The 12,757-nt window shown below is 40.2% G+C and overlaps 1 protein-coding gene and 1 non-coding gene across 2 annotated transcripts in view; both read left to right on the top strand.

Annotated features, from left to right (window-relative positions):
* Positions 1-657: 657 nt before the first annotated feature.
* On the top strand, positions 658-792 carry LOC121512877. Its single transcript, XR_005992150.1, has one exon. It is a non-coding gene; the product is annotated as a small nucleolar RNA SNORA3/SNORA45 family (small nucleolar RNA).
* Positions 793-7,435: 6,643 nt separating this feature from the next.
* Positions 7,436-12,757, top strand: part of lurap1 (leucine rich adaptor protein 1) — a 37,491-nt gene continuing 32,169 nt past the window's right edge. The window contains exon 1 of the mRNA XM_041790548.1: positions 7,436-8,072. Within this exon, the coding sequence (XP_041646482.1) occupies positions 7,860-8,072 (213 nt within the window). The 5' untranslated portion in view covers positions 7,436-7,859. The remainder of the gene's footprint in view (positions 8,073-12,757) is intronic.

Genomic DNA, 12,757 nt, shown 5'->3' with positions numbered 1-12,757 from the left:
AACATGAAATTAAAAAAGTTGTTACCTAAAAAAATTCAAAAGGTTTTCAACAAAAATTTTACCTGCAAAACATAAAATCTCAAAAAATGTTTTCAATGAGCACCAAAACAACAAAAACGACAAAACCTCCATCAAAGGTCTGAGAAGGGTTTAACAAACAAACTCTAAATAAGAGCAACCAAAGTCAAAAAACACCAAAAAACATATTCTCTATGACTAAAAAGAACAAAAGCTTAAAAAAAACAAGTTTATATAAACAAGGCTAGAGTCAGGGCCTGGACACTGACCCCTTGTCCAGGTGTGCTCATGTCCTCGCAGAGCAAAATGTCTGTGCTTATTCAATGGCTGTAGTCTGTTGTGGCTCAGTTGATCAGCAGCTCAGACACATGCGCTCTTCTGGCACCTGCTATGTGGAGGTCGCACTCAGTTAGGGATTGCGGTCTCTACTTTGTCTGAAGAGAGACTAGTATGGGTGGGCGTGAAGGTGGAGATCATGTGATTTTGATGAAACAAGATCCTATTCTAACCTGATTTGCAAATGTGACCCGCCATCAGAGGGCCCCTGCAGGCCAGACCTGCGCTGGTGTTCGGGCAGACGGTTCCTCTGGCCTGTGGGTCCAACTTCATCCTTTAGCAATCCATAGACATGTTCATATAAGCGAGGCTAGAGTCAGGGCCTGGACACTGACCCCTTGTCCAGGTGTTCTCAAGTCCTTGCAGAGCAAAATGTCTGTGCTTTTTCATTGGCTGTAGTCTGTTGTGACTTAGTCAATCAGCAGCTCAGACACACTCTCTGTAATACTTACATACAGTAACCTGAGAGTGCTTGATGCAAGTCTTTTTTCTTTTTTTTTTTAAACCCATTGCAAACTTTAACCCTTCAAACATTGGTGTCCCCTTTTGGAAGTAGCTGTTTTTTATAAAGTTGAAAATGTACAAGTAAGAAAAGGCATCAGTATTAATTTTCTTCTACTAGAAGGTTTTCAGATGGGTACTTGGGTTCTCATTACAAGTGAGCCCCCTTTACCTTTCATGGGCACCCAGTTATTTCCCCATAATGCAGTGTTGGATGGAAGATCTAGAGTCATGGCTCTCAGCTGGTGGGCCTCAGCATCCACCATCAACTCCTCTATGAGAAATTGCTCTTCAAATTTCTGATATGTTTTGACCAGTTGGGTTTATTTAATGAAAATAGTACAGTTTGGACCTCATACAGGTCAGGTACAGGAGCATATGTCAGTTCAGCACTTCGCTATGTCAACCTTGGTCCTGGGCTCCTGATGGCCATCGTTCAGGCCTGTGCCAGGCCCATGCCACATCTCTCTAGATGCCCTCTCCACAATGCAAGCAGTTGCCCCTTGCATCTCGACCAGCCCACCAGTCAGCTCCTCTGGCCATCAGTCAGCATCCAGGCCTCACAAGAGTATAGTGTGACCGGAAGGACCAAAAGACTTCGACTTTTGTCCGCATGCTCAAATACCAGGGACGCCACACTGTCTTGCTCAGTGAACCCATCACCCCATGTGCAGGTCTAAGTCTGCAGTTGAGCCCAGCCTCACAGCCAGCAGATCAATGGATTACGCCACCAAGGTAGGTGAGCTGCTCTACAATTTTCATGCTCTGACTGTTCACAGGCACAGATTGTACAGCAGAACAGAATGTGACAATTCAAAGAGACATGACAAAACAAGCATGTTTTAAAAGAGTTCCATGGACATTTTGACACAATTTTGCCTTCAAAGAACACATTTCCAACCCACTACTGGGTTCTGGGAATCACTGATCTTGCAGGTACATAACCATGTCTCAACCATGCCTGCAGTCAGGGTACTAAAAGTGATATTTGTGTTTACTTTTTTCAAGCCAAGTTATCCCCTTGAGGCCCCAATAAATTCCTTTCAAAGGTGATGAAGAAGTCCACAGTAACGTGAAGTCATTACTCTGATTCTTTTTGAATAGTTCAGGAACAAACAGCTCATCAGAAGAGTAAGTCTTGCTGAAACAGAAGAAGTTGGTAAGAAGAGAGCACAGCTGGCAGCAGAGCATCAGCTCACAGATTTCTCAGGTCAGCGAGAGGACACGCACTCACAAACACAACACTTTTTTTTTTATGTTGTTTGAGTCTTGATCACCTGAAGTGCACCCACACAGTCATCGAGCGTACATGCAAACCCACATAAATGCCTTCTGTGAGAGATGCTGAACCACCTCTGCTGCCTCTGATTCACATGAGATAGACGTACAACCAGAGTGTGTTTCATAAAGTGTGTTCAGCTGCACATTTGCCTCCTCGTGGGCAGCTTTTCCGTTCAAACCATGTGGGTGTGCAGTAAATTTTCTCCTCTTGAAAAGCGTTGCCATGGTGGCTGTGCTGGATGGCAGGCTGATTGCATGCTAACATAATGATTACAGATGCTTGTTTGTATGACTCTGCAGCCTTTTTGATCAGTCGGGCTTAAATTTAGATGATAGATTTTGCATCTCAGCTACCAAATGACAACAATAAAGGTTTTCCAGGGAAGATGGTGACCTCTAATAATCCCTGTGGCCTTTACAGTCCCCCCTGTAAAGAAGGATTAGGATAAGTGTCCCACATTGTGATAGAGGTCCTTTTGCCGTCAAACTAACCCCTTTTTAACCTACTTCACTGAAGTGGGGTCTGTCTTAGTTTCTGGTTCACAGCACAGTGTATGACTAACATACGGACCGTCAAGGATCAGAACAAAGATGGCAACCAAAGATGTCTGAAATACTTCTTCACTAAAACGTTACATGTACATTGACAGGAGCAATGCTGGGAAATTTCGGGGCCCCTCACGAGATGTGACACTGAATACAAAAGATCATAGGATCACAGGAAAGCCTCATTAATCCCGACTTTATACCTCACTATCTACTCTCTCAGCTTAACTCTCCTCACTTGTTAATACCTTTGTTACATGTTCACTATCTGACTGTTTAAGTGGCTTAAAAATGGAAGGATTAATGATTAACTGTGCATTAAAATATGTGTTTTAATCTAAAACTAAAGGAAAAGGCGCCTTATGCTCCTTCAGTGGATCATGCCTTATAATAAAGAGTGAGACAGACTTAATCCACTTCACATCCTGCTTTTAACACATTTAATGCTGATGTCCATCCCCTCCTTTTTACTGCAGGCTCCCTCCTTTATTCCTCACTCCACTGAAAAACACTTGTGCATTTGATTAGTGCTCATGCTGAAGCTTTCTAAGCCACTTCATCACTGGTGGTGACTATGACTGTCTTTTCATTCTCAGTCAGCTTCTCTTTGAGTGAGTGTTCGCATGAAAAGCAACTCCTCAGCTTTGCAGAGTTGCTCACTGACTGCAGATTACACAGATCAATGTCTCTTTGTACGGCCTCTGTGTGAAACAGACATATCTGTAAGCACATGCAGACCATATATGGCATTTTGAGGAAACCTTAGCGGGGCAAAGGCTCTAATAAGGCCTAGTTCTGAGATTTTATGTTTTTAATCAATTTAAGTTCTATGTCATCCAGGTAAAAAAGTCCTTCATTGCAAAAACTCAAATCTAATATCCTTTTATATTTATATATAGTCAGTTTTCACTCCACTCATTATAACTGAAAATCCAGCCCAAGTCTAAATAAACCTCTTCTTTCAAAATACAACAAAACAAAACTAGAGCCTCCATCCATATATTACACAACTGTTGGACAGTGAAAGTACAGTGGTTGGTCGATTAAAGGTCACATATTATGCAAAATACAAGTTTTCAGGCTTTTCTACCATAGATGTTATCTGGCCTACCCACAATCCCCGCAAGAATCAGGAACCCCCCCCCCCCCCACCTTTCAGAAAATGTGTGTTGAAACAAGCTGTTCTCAGATTTCCCCTCATGATGTCATTTGGGGAGTTAGCCCTGCCCCCCAGGTTTGCTTGGAAGAAAGTTCAGCCCTCCCCTTGGTCCTGAGAGGAGGATCAGGAGAAACACATCCATTAAGGCAAATCCATTTCCTGAGAGGGGTTAGTCAGGAGCTCAATAACAATTAAAGATACAGAAACAGCTAATTCTGAGCGGGGCTGAAACAGGAAATTTTTGGACATGCAAAAATCTAATACTGGAGTGTTTTTTCAGCAATGAACTTCACATGCATGTTTTTGGGATCCCTGAGACCAATATAAACTTGTCTTAAAGGAGTAAAATATGTGACCTTTAAACTGGCTGTCACCAGGATTCATGCATAAATGTGAAACCTGATGACCTTTACCTCCAAAACTCCATCCATTCATTTAATCATCCACAAACAGCAAGTCACACAAACAGCGCCTTGCTTTAGCTTCATTAGCTTTAGCTAAAGCTAACATCGCTACGCTAGCTATATAATTAATGTTACTACATAAACCAATGTAGTAAGTTAGTTTTAGCAGTGAAAACTTGAGCAATGTGAGCTTTAGCAAACACAACTAAAGCTCACATAGCTAGACTGGCTTATGTAATAGCATATCTAAGTAGCTTAAATAACTGCTTTGTTAGCTTAGCTTAAGCGCCATAAGATCCCTTAGCTACGTTAGCAACTTTATCTGTAAATTAGCTTTTGCAACATAGGCTTGGCAAACCTAGCTAAAGCTAACTTGGCTATGTAGGTAATAAGCTGTAGCTTCAGGCTGCTTTGTGAGGTTACCTTTGGCTACATTAGCTATGTGGCTACTTTAGCTCTTTAAGCTCGGTTTTCTATAGCTAAGTCAGGTTGAGCAACGTGAGCTTTAGCAAAAGTAGCTGAAGCTAACTTGGCTACATAGATAACATAGATACATCGCTTACATAGCTGCTTTTTGAACTTGGAGCTACATAGGTAACGCTGCTAAAGCCGTTAGCTTGTGCAGCTAACATTAGCTATGCTTGCTGCATTAGCAGTTTTTCATGGAGGACAAGCTTTTGTCCTATTAGCAGACTGTTTACAAAGGTTTTGTTGTCAGGTTTTGTAGTTAAAGTTTTTAACTTTGGTATTGACCCTTGACCCTAAACAGAAGCTCAATCTGATTCTTTTTCTAAACTTTTAGCGAACGTTCTGCAGCCAGACTGTCTTGGGTATGCTGTAAATGACTTCATGATACAGTTTGTGTCATTGTGCTTCAGACTGTGTTGGTTTCTTTGCTTCATGAAGAAATAATTAGAATCTGGTGTCTCTGTTGTTTAGTATTTTCTTGCTTGTGTGGAAAGTTGGAGAATGTAGCAATGTTAAAGGAGCAGGCAGAAATGTTTCATAAATTAAAGTTTTTAGACTCTATCACAGTGACTAACTAATGAGAAGCGTCACTAAAGTGATAAGCTGTGCCTTTTTTTATTTTCTCACCTTAAATTTAAAAGCTGATATTCATACAGCATGGAGCTGTTGTTTGAGGTTGCTTGAAAACTGAAGTGTAACTGCTGAGTCTGTTTTTATTTGGACTCACTCAGAGTTGCTTTGTCAACATTGTGAGATGCTCTGTCATTCTGACGTGGTGCTTTCAAGGCTGCATACAACTGACCCAGGCACTAGGCTCGCCACATATGAGTGGATGAAGGAAATGACCACTTTAATACTAACAAAACAGGCTGAATGTATAGCTTTTAGTGACTCTAACTTGAAAAGGAACATATAAATGTAGAAGTGGGACCTCTCTGGTGAAAATAAACCCTTAAGTAGTTCACTTATTTTGAATTATGAACGCTAATTGGCTCTCTGAGGATTTAAGGAGTTATATGTATAGAGCACACAGGGGATATCCATGAGCAGCAAGGATGATAGGCTGCATAAGTAAATTATTTTGTCCTAGCTAATCCACTCAGTATGCTTTCTAACAGTTACAACTAAATAACTGTGGCTCATTGATAGTCATCTCTCAGGAAGATCTGTGATTTAATCCCAGCTAAAACAGTCCACATGTTCAAGTGTCCAAATTGCTCCTGTGTGGCATAGCCAGCAGCGTGTTACTGGATTAGGCCTTATAGACACTTAACATAGCTTCTCCTCTTATCAGTGTGAATGGGAGGAAGCTATGTGTAGACTTGGCATAAAAGTGCCTTGTGTGGTCAGATGACTAAGACACACACACCGCAATTCTAAAAAAGTTGGGATGTTGTGTGAAATGTGAATAAAACAGAATACAGTTATTTGCAAACCCTGTCAACCTATAGCACATGGTCAAGATATTAAATGTTTAAATTCATAAAATGTAATGATTTTTGGAAATATGCACACAAGATGAGATGATAAATGCAGCATATTTCAAAAAAATTGAGACAGAAGAATGTTTACCACTTTGCTCCACCCCTTTTCTTCTAACCACATTCTGTCAGCATCTGTGAACTGAAGACACTAATTGAAATATTTAAAGTGGATTTGTGTACAAATTAAGCTGCCGAGCAGTCCAGGGTTTCTGAATGATGGCCAGTCTAGTACCCAGATTTTTATTATTGTGAAGCCATGCTGTTGTAACTTATGCAGAATTTGACTTGGCGAACCTCCTACTACTGTTGATTTTAAATGGCTGACTCTTTCAGGAAGGCTCTTGTCATACTCATTCATAGCACTGATACAACCTGTCACCAAATAGCCTACTTACCTGTGGAATATTACAGGTGTTTCTTAAGCTTTTAACAACTTTCTCCGTCTTTTCTTGCCTCTGTCCCAACATTTTTGGAGTGTGTTGCGGATATGAAATTTTGGTATTCAAAATCTTTAGCATTTGAACATTAAATGTCTTGTCTTTGTGCTGTATTTGACTGAAATTATTCTGAAAATATAGCAAATCATTGTATGTCCCAACTTTTTGGGTTGGATTTGTAAGAATAGTACACTTCAAACTGATAGTTTGACTGCATTACTTACTGAGGGACTTATCATCACTTTAAAAAATCTTTTTTCCATGCTGGATCTCTCAAATGCATGCTTTATTTTGTGAAAGGCACAGAAAATCACTTCAGACAAGATTCTCACAGCCATGCCATTGTTTACAATAACTGCACTCTATCTCAGAATTAACTTATGGTCATTATATCAAAGTATAGTGCAAATTAAAAAAGATAAAAAGTTAAATAAAGAGTAAATCAAAACATTAGCTTTACAAAGAGGTATTTATAAGAGATGCAACCTGTGTTTTAAAAAATCCTCACCTTTAAGGAGTTCAGGGGCAAGCTAGACATGCACGTGCAAGTTCTGCAGAATAAGTTCTGACATTTAGAAAATAAATAAAATTTGATCCAGAAAAGCTTTGAATGATAACCCAGTTTGTACGTTATAATATATATTTTATTTTTGTAGTCGGCTAAACTCGTGTAAGTATTTCCTTTCCGCTGCTTCTATTTTGAAAGTCTTACCGGAAGCTGTGAGGTATAATTGTAGCGGACTTGTCGCTATGGAGACTCTCACTCTGCGGCTGCTGCTCGCTGTCATCATGCAGGTGGAATCTGCGCAGTGTAGCTCCGTGTAGATCAGCGAGCAGACACAGCAGCCTTCACCGCCCTGCAGCCTCCACACAGCGGACCCTGGACTCTGGATATCGGCCTGTTTTTTACTGCGGAAACAAACACAAAGCTTCGTGAAAAACAGCACTGATAAGATTTTTTTTTTTTTTTTTACCTGTTCTGAGTGGATCAGTTTCAGAGCAGATGTCAGCGCAGCCTGAAGACATCTCAATCTAACATCACCCTGCTGGAGTAACACGTTGTTGTGTTGATGCTGTCAGATTGTTTTTTCTCTCCTGGCGCAGTACAACTCAGCTCAAGTAACAGAGGATGCTATACAGTCTTTTAGGAAGTGACAATCTACAGCCAACTAGGAGGACGTAAGCTTTGTCCTGCGGAATTTTAAGGAGTAAACACAGTAAAACAATGGATGAAGGCGCGGCCACAGAGACCATCCCTGATCTGAAAGACATAGAGGTGAAAATTGGCCGGAAGACCCCCGAGGGTTTGCTCAGGTGGATGCGGGAAGAGGCTTCCTCTCTCCGGGGAGACGCCAAGCTGACCACGGTGAATGAAACCATCAAGGAGACGGGGAAGAAGAGTCTGGATGAGAAGATCAGGAAACTGAAGATGGAGATGGTAGGACTGCGTTTCAGTGTGTATGTGAGAGAGTGGCAGACTTGTTTTCCAGATGAGGCAGTCATAGAAGACAATACAATATGTAGCCTTCACACTGATGATGTCAGATCTACACTGAAGTCTACTGCTACTCTGCAGCATCCAATAAGTGTACCAGCATAACAGCCTTTTGTTATGGTACAAAGTTATGCATGCATCATTACATTACTCCCAGATGAACTGGCTACTTAATTACAATACTGTATGAATTTAGTGGAATAAAGTATTAGAAAAAGATATATATGTGTGTGTGTGTGTGTGTGTGTGTGTGTGTGTGTGGAGTATAGGTCTATGATATGGTATTAATACTATCATGACTATCATGCATTATTAAGAAAAAAAAAATCATATTTAGTTCTAAGTTAATAGTGCAACATTTATTCAGATATAACACTGAGACTATGAACTAACAGAGACTGAATTCCTGAGGCGACTACTTCTATTGATATTAGTTTAAGCTGGTGTAAAAAGGGAATTTGAGATACAATTAAAGCAGTCTCACTATATTTTGATGGATATAGTGATATAATGGTAGTCTGATTTGAGCTACACTGACATGTCACAGTTGAAAATGAACTTTCCAGTGCTCTCTAGTGGACAATTTATACATGGTTACGCTTTCTAAATCAACTCTGAGCTAATATGATGTTTGCTTTATTCAAATCGCTCATAAATTCAAGTCTTCCATGTGTCCTGGAAAACCTGGAAAACACTTGACCAATTTCCCAGTCATTTAAAGCACAAGGAACATCAGAGAAAAGCTCAAGTCCAGGAAAATCTTGTGCTGTCCTGAAAAATTTTCAGCACTCTCCTTATTTCACATCAGAACAGATGAAATTGTCATCTGAAAGGACTTATGTTAAGGATCACATCAATTAGTGACTGAATTTTTATGGAAAATAGCATGAAAGATGGGCCAGGTGACAGCAGCAGCTCTAGACCTGAAAAGCTGCACCTTCTGATAAGCAAATCTGTCTTAAATTTTGAGAACATTTTGTTATCATTACTATTATTTTGGATAAGGCAGGTGCACAATATTTTTATTGGCTGTTCATGTTTTGCATGGCTTAGGTTTGGTAGTTTATGCTTTTTAAGTAAAAATATGAGGGAAACTGGGTTATAAATGCCCAAATTGTTATTGCAACCTAACCTGACATGTCAGATGGATGTGTTTCACACATTCATCTGGGAAACCTTCGATAAACAGCGTTTGGGAAAGGGCAGAGGATTTGAAAAAAAAAAAAAACAAACAATAGGAGGGTGATTGGATGAATGTTCTGTCACACCTTTACAGGCCAATCAGAGCAACAAAACATGTGACATCGCTGCTACCGAGTGGCGCATGCGCAGCTACCTAGGAATAAACTCCGTATAGAACTGCATAATGTGAACCATGGCTACTGTTCACAGGGGAAATTTCTCCACTACCCCTTTTTGCTCTGTTTTGGGGCAAGGGGACGTGAAATTGAAGAGTAGAAGTGAATGTTAGAAATGGGACTGAACCTAAAGATATCTTTCAGCAGCATTCAGTGGGGTTGTATTAATTACTTGGTAATATTAATTATTAGTCATGCACAGTTATACTTCGGCTCCAGTGTGTTTACTTAACCTTCTTAAACCTTTGTTGTCCAACACTGAAAATAGCTGTAGGTCTTTGGTGATATATTCACCTTGTGGTAGGTGGGATTGTGAACGTGTTCTTAAGAGTCTTTAGGCCTGGCCAGATTCAGGAGTCTTTTCAGGTTGATGCAGGCAGCATCCAGCGTTGTCACACTGTTAGATTAAGCCAGCAAGTGGAGCGCAAACTAGGATGCAAACTAGGGTAAGCAAGGGGCCGATGGTAACTGTAGTTCCTGCTTCCCTTCAGTCTGCTTAACTAAAAAACAAACACTTTTTGCCCTGAAGACCTATTATTTGAAACCCTCATATGTCCACAACTGTATTTAGAGGCTTCCTTCACCACAATATTAACAATAGAATTACATCTCTAGCAATTAAATTAGCCACTAGAGATTTCTGTCTGTGTTGCCCTTTTAAGTAGAGGTCTCAGACTAGCAAGGAAGCTAGGCTGTATAGTGAACAGGGTATAGTTGCAAATTTTTGAAAAAACAGGCCACAAATCAGTGCTGGCTAAAAGGTCACATATTATGCAAAATACACTTTTTTAGTCTTTTTAAGCAAAAATATGTGCCCCTGGCCTGTCCACAATCCCACCAAGAATCAGAAAACATCCCTGAAAGTCTCCACCTTTCAGAAAATGTGTGCTAAAGCAATCCATTTTCCACCTCATGATGTCATATGGGGAGTTAGCACCGCCCCCAGGTTCAGTTGGCCCTCCTCGCTTGGAAGAAAGTACCGCACCACATCCGTTAAGCCACATCCATTTCCTGAGAGGGGTGTGGTCATGGGCGGAGTCAGACAACTCAGTAACAGCCCTGCTGAAAAAGATGGTTTTTTAGACATGCAAAAATCCAATACTAGAGTGTTTTTTCCAACAACAAACTCCACAGGTATGTTTTGGGGACCTCTGTGACCAAAATAAACTTGTCTTAAAAGGGTAAGATATGTGACCTTTAAATGAACCCTATTCACACTATCAACCTTGCTTTTCTCACTCATTGAATCTCCAGTGTTTACCTTACACACTCCACCATGAACACTCAGCAACAATGGTAATGAAAAATCTCCTTTTTAAAAGGCAGGAACCTCAGGTAATAATGTGTACAGTCTACTGCCAAAAACAATAAAAAGAGACAAACCAGACAAAGATGCAAATTTTAAAAAATCTGAATATTGACTGACAAGTAATCTGTAAAATGTTCTATTTTTTAACTATAGGACTCAATAATCTGGTTTTGGATGAGGCATTTAGGTGTAGGATACTCATGTTCACTCAGCAGGTAATTCAAGCTGTTCATCACCATGCCAACAGCAGCAGATGGCCGTGCTCAACAGGGAGTGAGCTGACCACCAAAGGCCTGTATGAATGTGATTTTTTTGTGGTCATCATTGGTTGTGTGGTTTATAGTCAAATCATCCAGGAAGGTTTCAGGTTTTCGGTAAGAGGGTTTCACATTGGGGACTTGATCCTGAGGCAGATGACACAATGCGCCATTTAAAGTCCATTTTTAGGACGGATTTTAGCCCTTTCAATCATGTGAGCATATCCCATGTTGAGGCTTGTTGCAAATGATAGTCTAAATAATCCTCAAGTGTGGGGTGTTCAATGTGATTATTTTACCGCTCCAAATGCATCAGAGCCTGATGATATCTTATGAGTAGTGCTGCAATTGATCTACCTAAAGGCTAAAGGTGTCTTAACCTGATGTTTTGCTCATTCTTTAGTCCAAGATAGTTTAAAAAAAAACCTGAATTATGGAGTCAGATTGCAGGAATCATGCAAAAAATATTTAATTATCTTGAGTCTGACACTCATAAAGCAGGAAAATTCAGCATGGATATACAGAGCCTCTGTATATCGTGCAGCAAACCTTTGCATAGACAGGTGTAGGACAAACTGGTTGAAAATTTGCTTTAAAATCAGTGACGGTTTGGATCATTGTTGTACTAACTCCCACTTTATCTACTGATCTTGATTGAGAAATAAGATCTTGAATACTATACTATAGTATTAGTAAGAGATACTACCCCATCTCATTATGCTGCTAGTTAAAATAAAGTGGCTGGTAAAAATGTGAATGACTGGCAGATTTTTGAATCCACCAGCCAAAGTGGCAGGTAGACATGTGCATTGCCAATGGCTGACAGACATAAACAGAAATGTACCTTCATACCAGCCAGGATTTCATCCACACTCTTTTCCTTATTTTATGATTTTTGCTGCAACTGTAACACATGCTAGGACAGCCACTGGAGGATTTCTATAGTCTTCCATGTTTGTTATTCTTCTGAAGTCATGTTTAATATTAGAAGATTCTATGAGATCTTGTGTGTGGGGACTCCTCACTGTTAGGTCACTGGCAAGTGTGTGATCCAGACCCAAAGGATTATAAGATTAAAGAAAAGCATTTGAAACTGTCTTCATGTCTGTGACATTTTTAACACAGTTTAAGATTTTAAAATGGTCAGGATACCCATCAGCAAGTGGAGTTTTAATGGTAATAGAAATCTAAGCATCTCCTGTCGCACAAAATGTGAAGGTAGGAAAAGATAGCCTGCAGGACTGACTCAGCTGTCCTCACAGAGCATAAACACATGTCAACACAAGTTGTTGCCATATTTGCTTCTTCTTCTTCTTGGCGGATTTGCAGAAAAAACTGCATGCATGCTGCCACCTACTGTACTGGATGGAGTACATATAAAAAGTGCTCAGGCATAGAAAGATGTAACGACTGACAAAGCAGACCAGTGAGGAAGAGGAGCATGGGAAGCAATCATGCTCAGACACAGTATGAAACAGTCATTACTGATGTGGAAACACCTTAGTTAAGATAATTTCACATGCAGACAGTTGAAGTCTAATTCAAAGTGGTTGTTTTTTGTGCAGCTGAGTCTTTCCATTATTTTGACAGCAGATTATTTGTTGTGGCTGACTCGGTCCATTCATCAAAATTCTCTCTTTGTGTTTGTTTACATGGACCCTGCCTCCTCCAAACGGCAGTGGTCTGCAGAAATAATGAAGCACT

Source organism: Cheilinus undulatus, linkage group 7, assembly GCF_018320785.1.
Source record: "Cheilinus undulatus linkage group 7, ASM1832078v1, whole genome shotgun sequence".
NCBI lineage: Eukaryota > Metazoa > Chordata > Actinopteri > Labriformes > Labridae > Cheilinus > Cheilinus undulatus.
This window is presented reverse-complemented; position numbering and strand designations above follow the sequence as displayed.